Source organism: Habropoda laboriosa, unplaced genomic scaffold (assembly GCF_001263275.1).
Source record: "Habropoda laboriosa isolate 0110345459 unplaced genomic scaffold, ASM126327v1 scaffold153, whole genome shotgun sequence".
NCBI classification, from domain to species: domain Eukaryota; kingdom Metazoa; phylum Arthropoda; class Insecta; order Hymenoptera; family Apidae; genus Habropoda; species Habropoda laboriosa.
In genome coordinates this window covers 292,050-311,157 of record NW_017100272.1, presented here as the reverse complement: position 1 = coordinate 311,157, position 19,108 = coordinate 292,050, and the positions used below count along the sequence as shown (strand labels likewise).

Genomic DNA, 19,108 nt, shown 5'->3' with positions numbered 1-19,108 from the left:
GTCCGATAGGCTTGCGGTGACTCGTCTCTACCTGATGGCTCAATATACTCGCGGTGTTGCTTCGTCCAATTCATTATATATTCACGGCTTTATCCTCGTTCCCTTCGCTACCAGCTGAAAATAGTCGCGGCGGAATAAATCACAGAAACCGCAACCATGGCCTGAGCAATTAAGGAACCGCAGAAGAGATCTTAATGTCTTAATAGCGACGGTGTTATTTCCTCGAATGGTTGATTCATAAAACGATATACCTGTTTATACCCGGATTCCCGGTCTCGAATTGTTAATCGATGACGAATATTCTTTTACCCGAAGAAAGGAAGAAAAAGAAATCCTCGAATTTCGAAATGTAGGTATTCATGTGTAATAACAATTAAAAGTGACCACGATGGAAAAAGTAACGTTACCACGTATAGAAGGCCCGAGAGATCTGTACAAGTTAATTGGTCCTGACGACCGGCAATTTTGCCCTTGCACCGCCACTATAAAATTTAATTCACCCTTTATTTACGATCGAATTTTTCCAGATAGACAGACACGATTAAAAAGGAAAGAGATATACGACGATGGTTCCGAGGGTGAACACGGCACGACAGCAAATCACTTTTACTCGCCCTTTACGAGCCTTCAGAAGGCCCCGTGGGCCAGTGCAAGAATGTCCAAAGGGTCATCAGAGACGCTCCCTTGTGTGCACCCTGTGCCAAGCATCCGGCTATTCGGTTGTCAAAAGATATTTAAGCCTGGTGCTCGCTGCTCCTAAATGCTCGTGTAAACAGATCGTGTTCCAAAAGAGACTGACGAATGTTCCTCCAGATTTACGACGTTAGTTCTTTCACGATCGACAAAATTGTAGCTCTCCTCTAGTGTCTCGGAACGTCTCCCGGATCAACCCTTCCTTCGCGACCATCTTGTTCCTCGTTTTACGATGTCTCCGCTCGCGTATCCCTCATCTTCTTTTCGGCTAATTTTCTTCCATTTTCCGTAAAATTAGACGTTCGATCTTGGCCCAGAAATCTTTCATTAAGGCGTTTTTGAATTTTAGAAAATTTTGAAATTTATCGTGTCAGAAATTAAGGTGAAAGTGCACATAACGGAAAATTAATTTCGTCACAGTGCGAGAAAACAACGCGCCGATATTTGCCAGGAGCAGCGAAAGGGTTAAGCAAGTTAAAGAAATACTTCAAAGTCTTCAAACCACGCATGCCAAAATCTGCACACTCTTCTCAGCACACCATCTCCATACTTCACTTCCCGAATTAATATCGAAATAACAGCATCCGAGCTTTTATTTACCAAAATCACGGAGGAGAATGCGCGGCTAACGAGGCGGCGGTAATTAACATATTAGACGGAAAGCCGGGTACAAATTATGACATACGCTTATCAGTAGAATGGAGGCGAGTTAAAAAGGCATCCCATTAAACAGGAGATTCGTAAAGGACGGCGGCACTCGAGCCACTTCGCCGAAGTGAACGTGACGAAGTTAATTACCGAAATACGTTCCGTTCGCCTTCGAGACGCGGCCATTAACTCGCGTGTTTATAGCCTCGTTTTCCCGGCCCTCTCTCTCTGTGTTCGATAATATTTCCGTACAATGCCGCCCAGGGACCCGTGGTCGGTAGGCATTTCGAGAAATTAGAAGTCACCGATTCCCGCATACGATTCTCGCTTCCTCTCGTATCATCAACAGGCACGCTTCTCCTCTCCGTTGGACACGTCGTAATTCACACTCGAGACTTTCACCGTTTATCGTTCCGGCTCCCTTTTTTCTTCTCTTCCCCCTCTCCCGAAAACGATCCACGTTAATGACGCGTAAATCATCTCGTTGCTCGAATCTCCGGGCACAGGTAAAACCCGTAGGGGAGAAACGATTAGGCGATCCATGTTCCAGCGTGGACGCGCGACCTTTCTAATTTACTTAACGACTGTAACAACGAGTTAATCGTGAGACGCCTATGATACGAGGCGTCGTGATAGATCGATCGTGGAGGAATCGAATTTTCTTACAAACTTCGTGAACGAGGTAAGAAGAAACACGAGGTGATTGTTCGAGTCAGTTCGAGTTGTTCGATGAAACCGGATTCTTCGTTTAGTGGACCGGGTGTATTACATCGTATCGAGTGAGATATTTCGTACATATCGGTAGTGTCTCCTTTTTCGACGCTATCCATTTTCTTTCCGCCGGTAATCTGTACGATTTTTCATCGAATTCTTATATCGCGTTCCCTTATTAGTGTAACAAGTTCTCCGATTCCAGTTATTCGACGGTGTACAGGTTGGTACGCGGCGAAATTTATGAAAGTCGTTAGTGTTTTATGAAAGAAATCCGTGGAGGGAATAAAGAGGTGAAAAATTCTTATAGTTGGGGACCCTCGAGCCACAGGAACTAAAGCAACTGGACGCTCCATTACGTCATATTAATCTACAATCAACGTACGCATTAATGGCGCGGCAATCGTGTCATTACTGTATCGTAACGCGGTCATTATCCGTTGGGACGAGCGGCGATGGAATTATATTGCTTTCACGGCCGCCTCAATTGCCATCTCGGAACTATAATCGAGATAAAGCCGGACAACGTTGCTTCGTAGATCGTGATTGAAAATATGTGGACGGTGTAGGTATATACGCGCGCGGCGGAGACTGCTGCGTTCTGAGACCGAGGAATAAAGAAACAGCTGAGAACAGATCCATCACCAGGTGAACGATCGATCGGACGATTTATCCGTCAGACCATCTGAAGTTCACCGGCCCAGTCGCTGCTTCTATACGAGTCTTAGATCTCGTTCGGGAAAGGTGTGGCCAGGAAGACAGTCGAATTGACGGTGAACCGGTCGATTGATCCTGTGGTAGGTTGGAATTAGGTTGGTTCGGGAGTTCCTACGGTTTTCATTTCGTATTGAGTGAAGTTTGTAAGATTTTCCTGAGTGTGATTACACTCGCGTTCGTAATAATGAATTTTGCAGAAATGTATTGAAATCTACTAAACTCTGCTAAAATGTACCAAAATCTACTGAACTCTCCTGAAATCCTACTAAAATCTGCTGAAGTCTACCAAAACCCACTGAATTCTGTTGAATTCTAAAACAGGTACCGCAAAACGTAATTTTATATTTAAAAATTTGAATTGCTAAGTGAATAGTTTAACAAGGGAAAGAAGTAGGCTAACTTCCTCTGCAAATAATCACGCGTTAACGATCGCATACCTCCACAAGCCACGACAACAGTCACTTTTCACAGTAACGAGAAGGTTAAAGACCCAGCTTCCACAAAAAATAACCGAGGAATGTAAAAATGCAAAGTGGCACATTTATCCCCTCGATCTTTCCGATTCAACGCGATGTCAATGGTATCTCGGTTGTCGCCTTCGCTCGATGAGATATCTTACGGTACCGCAGATCGCACGTATCGATTATACACGTAAAATCTGCTCTCGAAGATGCGCATCAATCTTGATGCACCGTTCGATAATACAACAGTCGTACCGCGAAACCGATTTTTCAAATAGAAGTAGGTATACACGTCGTGCTATCTCAAATCGAGCATAATGTTCAACATCAGCTCTCTCTAATGCCCGGTTTCAACGGCTACGAAAATTCTCAAGGAAGCAGCTTTCTCTCGATGCACCCTTCAACGTGTTCCCTGAGAAATAATCCTCGGGCTACGAGCAGAGGCCCGACGTCCAGTTAACGGAATCATTCATACTCTACGTCAAACTGTACTCGCGAGACCACGAGAGAACGAGGCGCTTGGTAAACGTCAACGTCAGGTTGTCGTATTTTTAAAGTGTAAGAATAGAATCGAGTGGATGGGTTTCCTTTCCTTGTCCTTCCTCCACCACTTCTCCCGGCATTTCTCTCCATTTGAGAACGCTCGAGAGTGCAATCGACAATGGTCGCATGGAACGAGCCCCGAACGAAAACAAAGCGACCATTATCGTTCGCCAGGGGAAGTCGAGCGCGTTCGTGGTGACTTGAACGAGTGGAGAGGCGCGGCAATTATGTTTTGATGGCTCCATTGCCTCGGTGTCTGCGTCCGCCGCTTTAGCTATAGGTTGAATCAACGTTGAATGTTGCTTGACAGGATAATTTTCGGAAGTTCGTTCTATTCAACGACAGAGGAAGAAGAAGAAGAAAAATTTCTATCGACAACGATATCAGCTGAGAGAAGGAAAGAAAATATGGCTACCACTCGGAAGGAACCGAGGTGAGTCAGCAATGGTCCCATCGATTTGCCACGGACTCGGTGGTATTTCTATCGCGTCTAATGTAGCGATACACGCCCGACCTGTTAACAACTCTTTCTCCTCCTCGTGAGCGCGCCCGTCGCGTGAAACAAGATAAGCGAAAAAACGGAGGATAAATAACCGAGGCTACTTCTCTCAGCTATCCGAGCCGGCCGGCAAGAATTCCTAAACGATCTCTGTGCGTATACACGTTCGTTCTTACGACTGTGTGCGCGTGCGTGTGCGTGTGAGTGTCACCACGGCGAAAAAAAAAGGTCGCGAGAGAAAGAGAGAGTGTTGCGTGGAACGCGGATGTTTCCGGAACCCGAAGGATGACCCGTGTCTCGGAGATAAGCGGCCTAAGTTCGGCATAGTTCGGTAAGTGGCGAAGATAAGGAGCATCGACGACTGTGTGTTCGCCTGTTGGGAAACACGCGACAGCCTGTCTCCTGGTAATCGACGCGGCTTGTAATCTTAATTACCTGAAATACCGCTGTGGAATCGCGTAGGTCGGTGTGTATCAATATGGCCGCCTCTCTTCCCCTAGCCTCTCGATCCTGCTCACCGAGCAGAAAGAAAGCTTGTTAAGTGCGATCCTCGTGAGAACTTTTAAAACGTGAACCGCGGCTCTCTATTATCGTTCGGTGGAATGGGTTGGGCCGTCGCTTCGACGATATACACCTGCGTTTAGGAATAAACGTTCTGTGTCTTCGAGGAAGAACGGTTTTATTTTAGAGTTCGAAATTGATCCCGAGGAGGAGCGGAAAGAGGGAAAGTGTACTTATTGCTCACTTCGCGACTCAATGGTTATTGTGAAGATCATCGAACACGATAGACACTTTTATTCGGATACTCGGAGAAGTCGAATGAAATTTGCATACGAGATCCAGAGTAGAAACTTCGCTAACGATCTCTCTTGTCCATAAGTTGTAGAGTTACAGTTACAAGTCCTTGGTGAAAAGAAGAGGCTTGTTAAGCGCGACCCACGTGAGAGCTTATAAGCGCGTGTATAGCACACGTTATTATCGCGAAACGAGACGATTACCCGTGTGTGAGACACACCTGCGGATGTTTATAAGAGCGACGATAGAACGAAAGAAGAAGAATTCGAAGACTCGTTTGTACAGCGAAACGTGATCCATGGCGAGCAAATCGTGGTCCCGTTCGCGACGTTACGAAGTCACAGAGTCCTCTCTAAACCCGGTTGAAGCGGCATAATTCTTCCTGTCAACAGGATCATTAGTTGAACCTGGTTGCCCGATCGCGCGATTGTTAAAGAGGTACAAGCCAACGCGAATTGTCCCGCGACAAGCGCAACTGTCTTCCCGCGCTTAATGAACGCCACGCTGCTCGGATACGCTAATTAACGTGTCCCGGCGATCGTGCCGCATAATTTATAGCAACACCTCTCCGTTTATGATTTACACGCGTCGTTCGAAAAGTAAACTTCGCGTAATTTACGCCCGGGGCGATTCGTTCCGCGAGAATCATCCGCCTCGAGCCCACTGCGAACGAGATAATTAATTCCGTTCCAATCGTCTCCGCGGAGCATAATGTCCGAGAAATCGGTTCATCAGAACGACGATGCGCAACAAGCTTCAAACCGTGGAATAGATATGTATTAATTAACGTTGAATTTACGGTACCACGTACTTCATAGGGGAATGGTTAAAACGCGTCGTTCCCAACAGTTCACTCCGAATGCCACGCGGATTAATGATTCACCGGAACGTAACCGAGAGCCCGTTTGTTTGCATATCATTAACGCTCTGGACACGGTTAATTAATCGTTCGACGATCACCACGGTTACGACTGTTATTCGTTTCAATTTGCCATGCAAATACAATTTCGCCGATTTTTTTCTTCGCGCCGCCATCTCTGCTGGCCACTCGTCCCGAGACTCGCATTTTTCATCTGGATCGTGGAATGACGGTCTCGCGTTCGCCACCGTGAATCATCGTACTCGTAGTTGCTTCGCTTGAATTATTGGCTGGCCTCGGTGAGAAGCTCGTTTGTCCGGGAATGACGTCTTGTGTACAGGGTGTTTCAAAATTAGAGACTCGAACACGAAGGGAGGAATAAATAGAGAGAGGATAGGCGGAAAAGTGTGGTTCGTCCTGAGCTTCTTAGTGGATTCATGGTCTCCTATACATCGTTCAAAATAAGAGTAACCTCGCTCTCGGACCGATTCTCGTCCGTTCTGCGCATAGACAGAGAGCGTAGCAGAGGGTAAGACGGAGAAAGACGTAGGCGGTTAAGTGGGTGGGTACGTTCCATGCGCGAAACGAGGTTACTCTTATTTTGAACGATGTATAGGAGACCTAACCTAACTTTAGACGCCGGAGTAAAAGGAGCATTGACGAGGACTAGTGAGAAAAGTTAACGTTAGCTCATCCCTCGAGTGCCGGAGCGTAGAAGATACCGTCACAAATTTAATTATCAACACTTATTTCTCTCATCGAAACGAGAAACTTTATCAAACCCTAATCTTTCTCGTCTCAAGCAAAAAGGAAAGTTTCCTTGTAAATTTTACACACTTCACCACTGAAGCACCCTGTATCATCCGTTTCACGTGCTATTTATTCAAATCATTTCGTACGGTTTATTTTGGCGATTCGTTTGGAATGGTACCGAGAGAGAACAATTGCTGCGGTATAGCGTGGATGAACCGTAAGCGGGCGATAAATACGAGCAGCACGTAACGAATCGGGGTGCACGCAATCAAAAGGGGGCAGCAGACGGCGCACACAAGTGCACGGTAGCCCTGCAGCGCGCAAGGAACCGCTGCCAATAAATCTACGTGGGCGAGATTGCCTCTAAGATTAAAAGTACGCGGCTCCGTGAAGGGGAGAGAGGAGAGCATATAAAAGCGTCGGGATGGGAGCTGGGCGAAAAATTTTCGGTCGCACGAAAGGGACCAAGTAAGCGGGGGACCAAACGCTCTCGTTTGCATCCTTCTGGAGCTCGCACTTTACGGGCGCGAACAACCAGCCGTCGTTTCTCCTTTTTTCCCACCAACCGAACATGCGACATCGAGCAGAGAAAAGGACCGCGATGACCAATGGATTCCTCGATTAGATGCGGGGCTCAATTAAACTGCGAGACTCCGGGAGCCCTCCTTTACAACGATTTATCGTCCCTGCTCGTTTGCGCGAAAGTGAAGTTGCTCTGGAGAACGAGTGGATACCTGGATGGCTTTGTTCTCGCGTTTAAAATGGGAGAAATTCGTTTTTTCCGTTCGATTGAAGGCGAAAGAATTCAATTTTCCTATGGTGCTCCTCTATACCAGAGGAAAGATAGTGAAATTCTACGTGAATTCCATTGGGGACCAAATTTCGAATAAATATGGCTCGAAAAATTAATATTTTCAACTTTCGTTGAAAACGAACACTTTTACACAGAAGGCTCAGTTTTCGAGAAAATCGAATCTTGTATTCCAACGACAATTAAAAAATTAATTTTCCAATATTTCCGCAAGAGAATTTTCCAAATTTTCAAAGAACCCTTCGATTAAACTCGCCAGAACGAAACCGGAGCTATCTTTGACTCCTCGAGAGGCAAACATCTCTGGAGGCGCGACGTTACTTGCCAAAGGTGCGACTCTTCAGCGTTCGCAGAGCAGAAGAAGGACGAGAAACGCTCCGGGTGAGAGAGGAGGCTGCTGTGTGGAACGAGCAAAGAGAAGAAGAAGCCTCGTTACGTAGCCCGGGTCCGGGCGTATATACGCAACCTGAGATAACATCGGCCCAATACGAATATACGTGGCCGCGGGCGCGTAACGCGAATTAAAAGGATGACTCAGGCGTGGACGGGCGTGCTTTTGCGAAACGCGGGGATACCCTAACGAGCGGACGATTAAACGGAGACCAACGGTGTGCGTCGAAGTGTTGAACAGTGTCGATAAACGTCGTCTGGTTGGATGCCAAACGGATGAAGTCGTCTTACGATTTTGTCGGGCCGGTTCTCCGGCGTCGTGAACACCCGTAGCCTGGCTCCTCTCCACGTGTGCTATTACAATCAGCGCGCAATCTCTCGCGTTCTAATTGGCGGTCTGTGATCATTCTCGTGGCTGCATCGCGTGATTAGCTCGGGACGAAGGTTCGCGCGGCGATTTCGATTTCCTGCGGGAAGCCTCGGCGTTTCTGCCGTCGCGTTAGCGTGCTTCTTTGCGGTTGTCGGCACGGTAACTCTGCGTGTACCAACTCTCAGTTTGTTCTTCCCTCCTCTTTCTCTTTTTTTTTTTATTATTATTTTAACGACGTTGCTCTGTCTTATCGGCAAAAATCGAAGGAAGACGGCCGATGGAAATACGTCGCCTCGAGGCGAAAGATTTACGCGTACTTATCCCTTGTGACGTTTTATGATTGCTGCTGTCATTGTGGACGTCGTAATGCGCGGAGTAGTTAAGTACGGAGACGTATTAATCGACGTCCGATTCTTCGAAAAAATTATCTCTCGTACATGGTAGAACTGAAAGAGGGTCCCCCATCGCAATGGTAGATTCAAAAGGACGACTCTCTCTCTCTGTTCGGTACATATGCAGATGTTCGCCATCTGACGAATACCACCCAACTCATGCTTCTTGAAATCTCGAGAACGGACAAGAAGAGAATGGGTCCGAAAGTCACGCGGAATCTCGCGTCCTCACGAGAGAGGCCCACGTCTCAAGAGCTCGAATTAAGTTCTCTCTGTCCCTTGCGTTTCTCTTCTCCTTCGCTTCACCCCGACCAGTTCGCGCTCGAGAGAGACTCGGAGGCGCGATCTCGTAATTATTACGTCGCGGAAGATGCGAAGTGACGCGATGATTACCCCATCGCGGAGCCTGCTTTAAACAGCCCCCCATCTCGAGCCCTCTTCTCTCTCTCTACTATCCCTTCCTCTCGATTTATCTTACCGTTTGTGCTCGAGGTAATTGCGTTTCGATTTCAACCGAGACAATGGCGCCCGACGAGGCAACGCTCGCGAATCGAAAAACGACGATCTTATCGGTGCACGAAACCGATGTTTCGGTGATTTATCGCTTTAACTACGGCATTGAACGCGATGCCACAAGCTTATTATCAAGCATCCATCACGCTCGAATGTTAGTCTTTCGACTCTGTTGTACAAGTTTCAATTTTCACCCGCTTCTCTCTTTCGTCTCACCCTCTTTCTTCCTCGTTCACCGCGACCTTTTGTGTAAATTTACGAGCGCCGAAAGCCTGTATCGCGGTGGTTGTGTCGGTGAGCCAAGTCTGTGATTGTCGCCTGGTCGACGAAACGAAGCGCCTTCGCTAATTGTCGGTAGAGAGAGAGAGAGAGAGAGAGAGAAGCAACGACACGTCGGGAGCTCAGGCGCCGGAACGGAGGAAAAAGCGGGGGTTTTGGGGGCAGAGAAAGAGCGTCCCCTCGTTGCACGGTAGGACGCACAGGGCCGCCATTTTCGTGGCGGCGCAACAGAGGCGTAATAACTGCTGGAATTCATGGTAATGGCGATAATGCGTGCCTGGAACGATGGGGCCCGCAGGGGCTGAAACAAGGAGGAGGGCGGCTGCAGTGAGCAGGCCTTTGAACAGAGGTGGGGCACCCTGCCACGCTAAGGAAACTTATATATACGTACTATATGCATGTCTGAACGCCTCGGTAAAACGTACGTGCGAACGAAACTTCCTTCAGGGGAGTGCTGGCTTTCTGATTGGACGAATTCTTCCCAACGAGTACGCCAGCACGGCCTCTTCGTTTCGAGAGAACCCTTTCAATCGGTTACCTTTCCATTTCGAATGTTCGAACACCGGTTGCTAGGGTTCCTACCCAATTCCTCGTTGTACCGTTCACTTATGGTTCTACTTGTGTTTCGATATCCGATTTCAATTAATCAGAAGCTTGCGTGGAACTGGTTGCTGTACCAGATTTCGCTTGGATTGATTTTACTTTTTTACTGGGGGAGACGAGTTAACTCGTCGTTTGTTCGTTAATACTTAACATAAAATAATCATATTCAGATTTTTAATTATAAAGAGAGATTCAATATCTGTTTCAGAGGTGAAATTAAGATTAAAATTGATCTACTTTTAATCTCATTTACTGTTATACTTAAGCCTTTATGGATAGGGGGCCAACTATTTTTCTATCTGTTTCCCTTTAAACGCTTTCAACATGGAGTTACCCGACTATCAAGGTGTTCGTTTCATCGAAGGAAAGAGGAACGGTTGGTGAACGCGATCGTCGAAGCGAGAGCCATAGGAGTGGTCTTGTCGCGGCTCCGATTGGTCGAAACGTCTCAGCCGGATGTGGAGGTCGGGCTAAAGCGAGGGCGAGCTCTTGAATTATCCGTCTTAATTTGTCCGTCACGAGAATTAGCGCGAGTCGAATGAGGGACACGGGGAGAAAAAGAGAGGGGAAAGGAGTTTTACCAAGTACGAACGAACGCGCGCCAGGCCCTCCCATGGTGAGCCCAACCGTCGACCTTTCACCCTCGAGGACCCTGTATGTCGAGAGACGTACACCTTGCGTGCTCGTTTCTTTTCCACCGTCTCAACCAGTTCAATCACTATCGATTATGACATCGTCAACGACTTCGTGGTAGTAGTTACACACGAGAGACCGTTAATGTTCCTACTATACAGCAGGGCAAAAAAGCTCTCTTTCCACCTTATTTTTTCTTTTTCACAAATCAGACACGTAGTATACGCGCAGGATTGATCGCTCACGACCAGATGGTCAACACTTTGTTACTTAATATTTGCTTTAGGGATACATGCGTATCCTAACGTTCTATTACCCGACATTAAAACCTAATGGGCTGGTTCGCTTCGCCTGGCCCTAATGGCCGCTCGGTTTGTAACGTGCTGCGACTGTATTCCCAGCTGCCCCCAACCATCGACTTCTCAAGGCTCCGCTTGTAATGAAATCGTTTACCATTTTCTTGTGAAAAAGGGAACAATACAGAACACCGCGTGTATGCTCGATAATAGCGGTCATTTTCTCAGTCGTTGCATCGTGTAATAAATTCTGGCAAAAATTCGTCAGAGGACCTCTTGGTACACTGGGTTAAGGTTACTCGAGAGAAATTCTTCAAAGACGAGGAGGCTCGAAAAATTCCACCAGTCATCGCCAGGGTTGGAAGAATACTGTAGAATAGACCGTAGCATCGACTTCTACTTTGGATACAAAACTTCGTTTGTGGTATTCATCGGATAGGAAAAGCTGTTTGCCGTGTAAACAGGACGCAAATACGTTCGAGTATGTACAGAAGGAATAACGTAGACCCTAATGTTGCTACCAACAGTGCTACCTTAACCCTTTTGGAGAGAGGCTGGAGTGAACTGGTGACAAGGGGAACGAATCATAAAAGGTGGCTGAAAATTGTCGTCTTTCAAGCGTAGATACGAATTAAGAGTTATTGTCAGAGTATTTTTCTTCGATGTCTTTCTGAGGAATTTCAAGGTCTATTTTTTTTAAGATCTATGAAATTAAGGAGTGGAACCGCGTTGCAGAGGGAAAATGAGGACGTTATTTTCTTCGTCAATAATGAAAGATTTGTCATCTTGAGAACGCTGGACGCGTGAAATTAAGGAATGGAACCACCTTGAAGACGCTATTTTCTTCGTCAACACCGAAAGCTCTACAATCTCAAAGCACGCTGGACCCGTGAAATTGAGGAACGAAATCACGGTGAAGACGCTATTTTCTTCGTCAACACCGAAAGCTCTACAATCTCAAAGCACGCTGGACCCGTGAAATTGAGGAACGAAATGACGCAGAAGGTGGGAAAAATGAAGATGCGGTAGCGCTTACCAAGAGTGCCGTCGAGGGAAAAGGAATGCCTGTCGTTCCTCCACGCCCACGAGCACAAATCACAGGTGGTGAGCCCGTCGGTGGTAACACCCTCCTCTGGTAAATAAGGCGGCCTAGGCGGCGGTGGCACGAAGCTCCCGATCACAGCCCAAAGTGAGTCGACGTCGTTCCCGACACCCGTGTAGTACAGCAATTCCTCCTCGGCCACACCGGCAAACCAGTCCATGTCGTTTACGCTGGGCTGAACGGTGTTCGTGGTTGGTGTGCTCGTGCTGGCGACCGTCACCTGCAACGTGGACATTATCGTCAATGAAACGATGGTTTCAGCGAAACCGTTTAAAAAGGCAAAACCTCTTCTTCCCCTGCAATCAAACCAATCTCTTTCTCTCCCTCGAGTACATATACACACATATTGTAGTAACTCTCGTCTTGGAACATTCAGGAAATTGTCAATTTTCAAAAGAGTCACTCTTTCTTTGCCCCCAGGTTCAAACACGCGAATCATTCCGGATAAACACGGTTAATGGAAGCAACCTGGAAACGTTATACTTCTCAATTCGAGGTATATACATACACGCAAACTATACACGCATCTGTCCCATACGACAGAGAGATCACGGTGAACAGACTGATGATCCTCTTCCGGCTGTGAAACACCAGGGCAAATATACCAACTAAAAAGCGTACACCGTTCGACCGGTTCTCGTTTCGTTCCTCGAAAACGAGAGAGCGGCACTTTTGTGGGGTCAGGAACGCGGTCGGTTGTTCTAACTCCTACGACAAACAACGAGAGAAGAGCGGCGCGGGCGGCAGCAAACAAATCTCTTTCTTCTCTCTCGGTCCCCGTCGTCTCGTAGTTTTACCGTCACGGATAAACCTCGATAAACAGTGACAAAGCGCTTGTACGTGCCTACTCGATCCGTCGAGTAACAACACGAACCTGTGCCACGTCCTTGGAAGCCGTTCTCTTGTAATTGGGGCAGCTTACAATGGAACGGTGACGTTGCAACTTTCAGACTATTCCTCGGAGTCTCTCATCCTGCGGCCCGTTTTCATCGAAGGGTAGTAATCACCGGGGCACATAACGCGTCTCTTCTTTTTGTCGATTTCCTTGATGATAAGGTTTTAGTCTCGCTTAATGCTCCATTAGGGGCGTTTACAAGGTTTCAGATAGCTCGAATCCTCTAATTCAACGTCGCAGCGTGTGTTCTCATGTTGATGGAAAAGTGTAATTCTGTTGATATAAAGCGACGTACTTAGGTACCTACCAGAGAAATACAAGTTGCGCGTATGATCTATTATTCGTATACCCGGAAGCCACCAGGTAAGAAACACGCGCGGTTATTACGATGAAATATCGTGCAGATGTTTGTAACGCAATCCACTGTCCGATTAATGCAACGAATATTGTCGTGTCCGTGTACAGGACGAAACCTCCCAGTAAGCACGCTTTAGGGAGGAGCGATTTCGAAGGATTTTCTGGTATCGATGCTTGCTCAAGACCCGCGATTACCCCGACCAACGACCATGTGGCACGAGACCGTGTCTGCCGCGGGCCACGAATTTCACACACGATTTCCCCCGAGTCGAAGAAATACCAGGCTGAAACACGCCGCGCGGCCAGCCCCGCCGTGCTTCTTTCTGTCCCCGAGAGATTGAAAGCAGCGTATTTATATTCGTCACAGTTCAGTCCTACCTTCCAGCCACGCTATGGATAATTGTCTATGATTAGCGGCAGGAATCAGCCCGGGATCTACGATCATTCGGGCAAATCGAAGCAGTAATCTCACTTATTTCGTACCTTTATCGCCTCGACATTACTAAATTGATTCCGTACACATGGAAGGATTTCATGTGCTGTTATACCGTGTCATTTCGACAATCTGTCGACGAGCACTTTGTAAAGAAATAACGTGTGCAGTGGATTTAGGGGGAGTGAATAGAATGTCTGTGCTATTATCGGAAGTGGAGGAAAGCGAGAAGGTTGGCTGCGATCGACACGCGAGCGTTGATCGTTTCATTGGCGAAACAAACGTTTGTGACGTTATTAGCGTCACTTGAGTTACATTTCTGCAAAGTTTCTAATTTTTTTAAATTTTCTGATTGCCAAATTTTCCTTGTGAGTCAAGTATGACTAAAAAGTCACATCAGTGTAAGTGCACTTCTCGTAGAGTCTATACACTACTTAGAAATTAAGAAAGAAGAAGAAAGATTAGATTTAATTAAAATAAATGTCATTTAAACGCTCGTGTGTCCCCAGCCAAACGCAGAAACCTTCTTTTCCTGGCAGCCATTGAAAAATTCCTTCTTCCCTGTACGCATACACACGTAATCAGTCGATTCTTGTAAGAATCACGTTATCCACGTGTTTTAATTAAACGAACGATATCACGCAGCGTAACACGTCGACTTTTATTCCCCCTTTTCACGCGGTTTCTTCGTTAAAAAGGAGCAACTGGAGGAGAGGCTCGAGCATGGAATATCCCGATGTCCCACGGGACGGGGTGCTTTTGTGTCGAACGAAGGGGGTCCATGACCGTGATTATGGATGAGCCTCATCGTCGACGGGGCCCCGCGGTCGCCGCACAATGGCACGCATTGATCGGCTTAATTACCGTGATATCGGCGTAATTAAAGCCCCGTTGTGTCAAGACCCTTCTCTCGAAGGCGTCGACGAAACCCGTGACTGGACTCCTGGCATCAGGATTCCCTCACCCTCCTTCCCGTTCGCCACCTTTTTTTTTTCTCTCCTCTTCACTCGCCGGAGAGACTGCTCTGTCACTTCCTCGCGCGCCTTGGCAACGCTTTGTTAATAAGCCATTATCCGGCGCGGTGACGCGCCTTCGACGAATCACCGCGTACTCCACGCTTCGGCCGTTTTCAATCACGCCTCGCTCGAAAAACGCGAGCCTCGAGACGCGTCGCTGGACCCTGCGGCGTCGCAGGAATCCCTCAGGTATTTTTATTATCCTCCGTTGCACTCCGAGGAGACTCTGCGAGGGTAAGTCGGAGAGAATGATTCTTATTCTCGGGCTAGCTGGGGAGAGAGATTCTTTCTCTAACAACACACCGTGTATAATAAATTTTAGAGCGAGTTAAACAGTCGAGAATCGTTTGTCATTTTCACGCGAGACGAATTGATCGCGTTGATTTTTGTATCTGAGAAAATTTGTCGTGTCGTAGTTTCATTGAACTTACACAGTGCTCTGTGTATTCGGAGAAATTCTCGTTATTGCGCGATACCGTTGGTAAAAGATTAATTCAGCCGGAAAGTCAAGCCAGATCTTCAAAGCGGAGACACCTAACCAAATCGTGCAAGACTCGCTTGCAAGCTTGACAGACATCGTGAGCAGAGAGTCCTGAACCGGTGAGTCAAGTTTCACATAGTCACGTTTAACAAATCGAGCTAGGATACGATCCCTGTCGCGGAACGGTCAATTAGACCGTGCAGAAAAAGGTCTCGCGGGAGAGAGGTTTGATTGATTTGCGATCGTCCGCTATCAACGTAACGAGCCGACCGAAAGTGTTAGAGAGGCACGGGTGAAGCCTGTGGCTTTCCGTTCTCCAACTCTGCTCGTTACCTTCCAACGTATCGTTATAATTACGAGGCGTTGGCGTTTACGAGCACGCTCGATGATGCCTCCTGTAGTACCTGTTAACCTCAACAACATTCTCTCCTCGCTTCGATCATTCGTTCGCGAGTAACTCGAGCGGCGTCCATCTCGTTAAAAGATTCGTTAACTTCTCACTTCACCGCTCTACCAACACTCTCACCGTACTATATCCTACGAATTTCGAAGCCCGACTAGAACTTCGTCGAAAGAAGTCGAATATTTCTTTTCTAGGAGACAAAGGAACAATTCCTTGGGTAAAAATCGGAAGGAACGTTTGCCAGTGTCGCGACGAGAAACGCATCTTCGTCGCTCCTTTCCCAAAACCACATCCACTTCTCCCCATCTATCGACACGAATTCCTCGGTCTCGGCTCGAATCCATCTTAGAGAATTACACTGTGGAATTCGCGCCCTCCCTGTGTTTCGTCGGCTGCCGCGCTGTCCATTTGCAATTCTGACACACTTCGCGGCGCGGCTATAGAAACGGGGGTCCGCGGCGAGGCCGCAACACAGGAATCTGTCCGTAGTTTGAAGGAGGAAGGTGCCGCGAGTGGCGGTTGCGTTGGAATACCAAACGATTCCCGGAAACCGCTTCTACCTTTCTACCCCCAGCTCTTTCTCCTCTTCAATTTCGTCCTTCTCGTGTCGTGTCGTCCTCCTGGTCCTCGCCGTCGTCCTCGTCGAAGACCCTCTCCCCGTGCCACGAAAAGTTCTCGGGCGCGATACGGAGGTAGAAGAAGAAGAAGAGAGGAGACGACTTCGACTCTCTCTCTCTCTCTCTTTGCTGGCCCAGGTTTAAGGGGTCGTTAAGAATGGGTTCGAGGGCCAGGGCCGTATATAACGGATAATTGACAGCCGTTCCTTGGGCCGGCGTTTACTTTGCATGGACATTGAATCCGCGCGCGGCAACGCCGGACGAATGGACGAATGGACGAGCGGACGGATGGATGAAACGAGACGAGAGAGCATCGACGACGTGAGGCCCACGAAATTCGGGGCCGGGAACGCGAGGGAGAGACGCCATCCAGCAGAGAGATACGAGAGAGGATGCCGTTAAGGGAACGACCGAAAGGGAGGCGGGGTGTAAAGGCAAATGCTCGGTTGGCCAGCCTCGTAAATTCTTCAATTCCGATGCTCGAAAAGGCACAAACGCGACCGTGACATGCTACCCTTCCTCCTCAGTCGCCACGAGCACACCGATTCGGCTTAATTGCCCGCCGCGCTGGAAAAACGGGACGATCCCGCTTGTGCCGGCGTTCAAGTCTCCGGCCGCCGAGCTCTTTTCTGACGCTACGATTCGAGCCTCGCTCCGTTCGGTGTTCAATGAACGATTTTATTCTTTCGTTCTTTGGATTTTCTTTGGTTTCTTAGTGTTTCAGGCGACCACTTTTAGTGACTTTATTTTTCGATTGTCAAAGCGTATTGAAACCAGTGGATCATACTTTGATTAATAAATATCATTTATGATCAGCTCGACACAGGAATTTTTGCCTTCAGATACCATACAATGATAAATTACGAATCACAAACGATAATAAACCATTTCTTTTACGTTCAAATATTGAAATAAAGGTAAACACCAAGATACCATCTAAAAAAGTGGTCAAACGAATGCGAATTACCAGAAAAGAGAGAGTGAAAGTAACTCGAATCGCAAAGGGGTTAAGCAATAATTCAGAATTTCATTAATTTCTCCGGTGATATTTATTAATCTCGATTCGACATTCTAAAGGGTGAAAAAAACGCGTCACGTATAGTCGTTCCAGGTTGGAGATTGCAAGAGTGGGTAAAGGGGAGCGTGTAGTAATTGAGAACAGGATTTAAATGGTGCAAAAAAGGTCCGGGGAACACGCGTGCATCGCGATATTACCAGGAGGACCTGTTCCTCGTCGCATACCCGGCACGGCGTAATAACAATGTACAGTTAAGCGAATGACAAGTAGAGCGGTCAGGATGCCCGTGAAAGTGCGGTCTTCTTCGTCGAATCGGCCAGCAAATTACGATCTCCCGCTGACTTGGTCGTGCGCGACCCCACGCGTTTGCCCTGATGTGTAACGTCCTTTACGCAGCGCCACGCAACCTCCCTCGCATTAACCACCTTGATGAAGTCCTTCTTACGCGTTTCAACCGGCCACTTTTTTCCCTCCTCGCGCGCGTTTCTCATCGCGTCCACAGAACCCAGGGTAATCTTCCCACAGCGCAGAAATCTGTTTTCTCTCTCCCTACCTCCTCACTCGCTTTCAACGTGTTTTACCCGGCGTGAAAAGCTGCTTAAGGCAAAAAACAAATGTTCCAACGATCCTTGTATAATTTTAAACCACACACACGAATAAGAAAGAAAGGACAGTTTCACGCGGAAGAGGAGGTGAAAGTGAATAAATTGTGAAACGCTGCAGGACACCTACGCTGCTCACCGTGCATCCTTAAAAACAGAAAGAAAAAAAAAAGAAAAATCGCAAGCAGAGACAAAGAGGGAAAGGGGGGAAAATAAACGAGCAGGGACACGCGATCCACCGAAATATGCATTTCACCGTTGGTGCCTGTAGCGAGCTCGACAATATGTTAGCGAGATTGGTATCAGCCGGGAGCGATGGGAACGATTCCGCGAAAGAAGGTTGCCCGGAGTGGGCTAAAGTGACTTGTCAAAAGATTGCCTCTCTCTTTCCACGGAGGAGAGGCCAGGTAATCGATCGCGTGGCTTCGGGCAAGGATTTTTCTGTTCCTCGGGCTCCCTACCCGGTGTCGTAGGTACCTGTGGTTTCTCCTTTCCTTCGTATTTGTCGCCCAGTTGTTATTTCCATCCTTTTCCCACTTGAGAATCGAGAAGTTGTCAGCTGGTTTGGCTTACACCGGCTTGGGGACAGAGATAAAATCCAGTGGCGGCTTAGCCACTCATAATGGCATCGGTGCAGAACTCGTCGATGGACAAAGCCCGATGTCATAATATTGTCATACACTCGCGTGCAATGGTGTATCTACTGCTTTGACCTGATCTCTCTCTCCCCTTCTAAACCGGCCATAGGAAACAACGGTGACTCGACTACCCGAGTTTAAACGGGGAACGATATCGCGAGGCGAATTACGTTCCCGGCAAATTACCGTCGCTCGTTAGCGCAGCGAATTTACTTTAGCCTCGCTTAAACGCAATAACGAACGATTATTCCTGTGCACGGAGGAACACCGCCAAAGTGTATGTAAATTATCGATAGTATAAATGAGCGTTTTTTGTTTTCACCGACGAGAAACACATTTGAAGAAGGAAGTGGAATAGAATTTATCGACGCATTCCTTATTCTTTATTGCTCTAGGTAAAAAACGAAGGAAAGAGAGGAAAAACGAGAAAGAGAGGTCGATTTTGCCAAAGTCAATTACCGCCAGTGATAACAAAGGCGAGGCTTCCACCGCTGTCGACATAAATTACATCTCGTTTAATTAAGCAACGTATTACGAAGAAGAATCGAGCCCCGTTAACAAACTTTCCGCGTAATGAGTC

At 47.5% G+C, this 19,108-nt stretch overlaps 1 protein-coding gene across 1 annotated transcript in view; it reads right to left on the bottom strand.

Annotated features, from left to right (window-relative positions):
* Positions 1-19,108, bottom strand: part of LOC108573532 (TSC22 domain family protein 1) — a 101,659-nt gene that overhangs the window by 31,466 nt on the left and 51,085 nt on the right. The window contains exon 2 of the mRNA XM_017935993.1: positions 12,003-12,288. Coding sequence (XP_017791482.1) covers positions 12,003-12,288 — 286 coding nt within the window. The remainder of the gene's footprint in view (positions 1-12,002; positions 12,289-19,108) is intronic.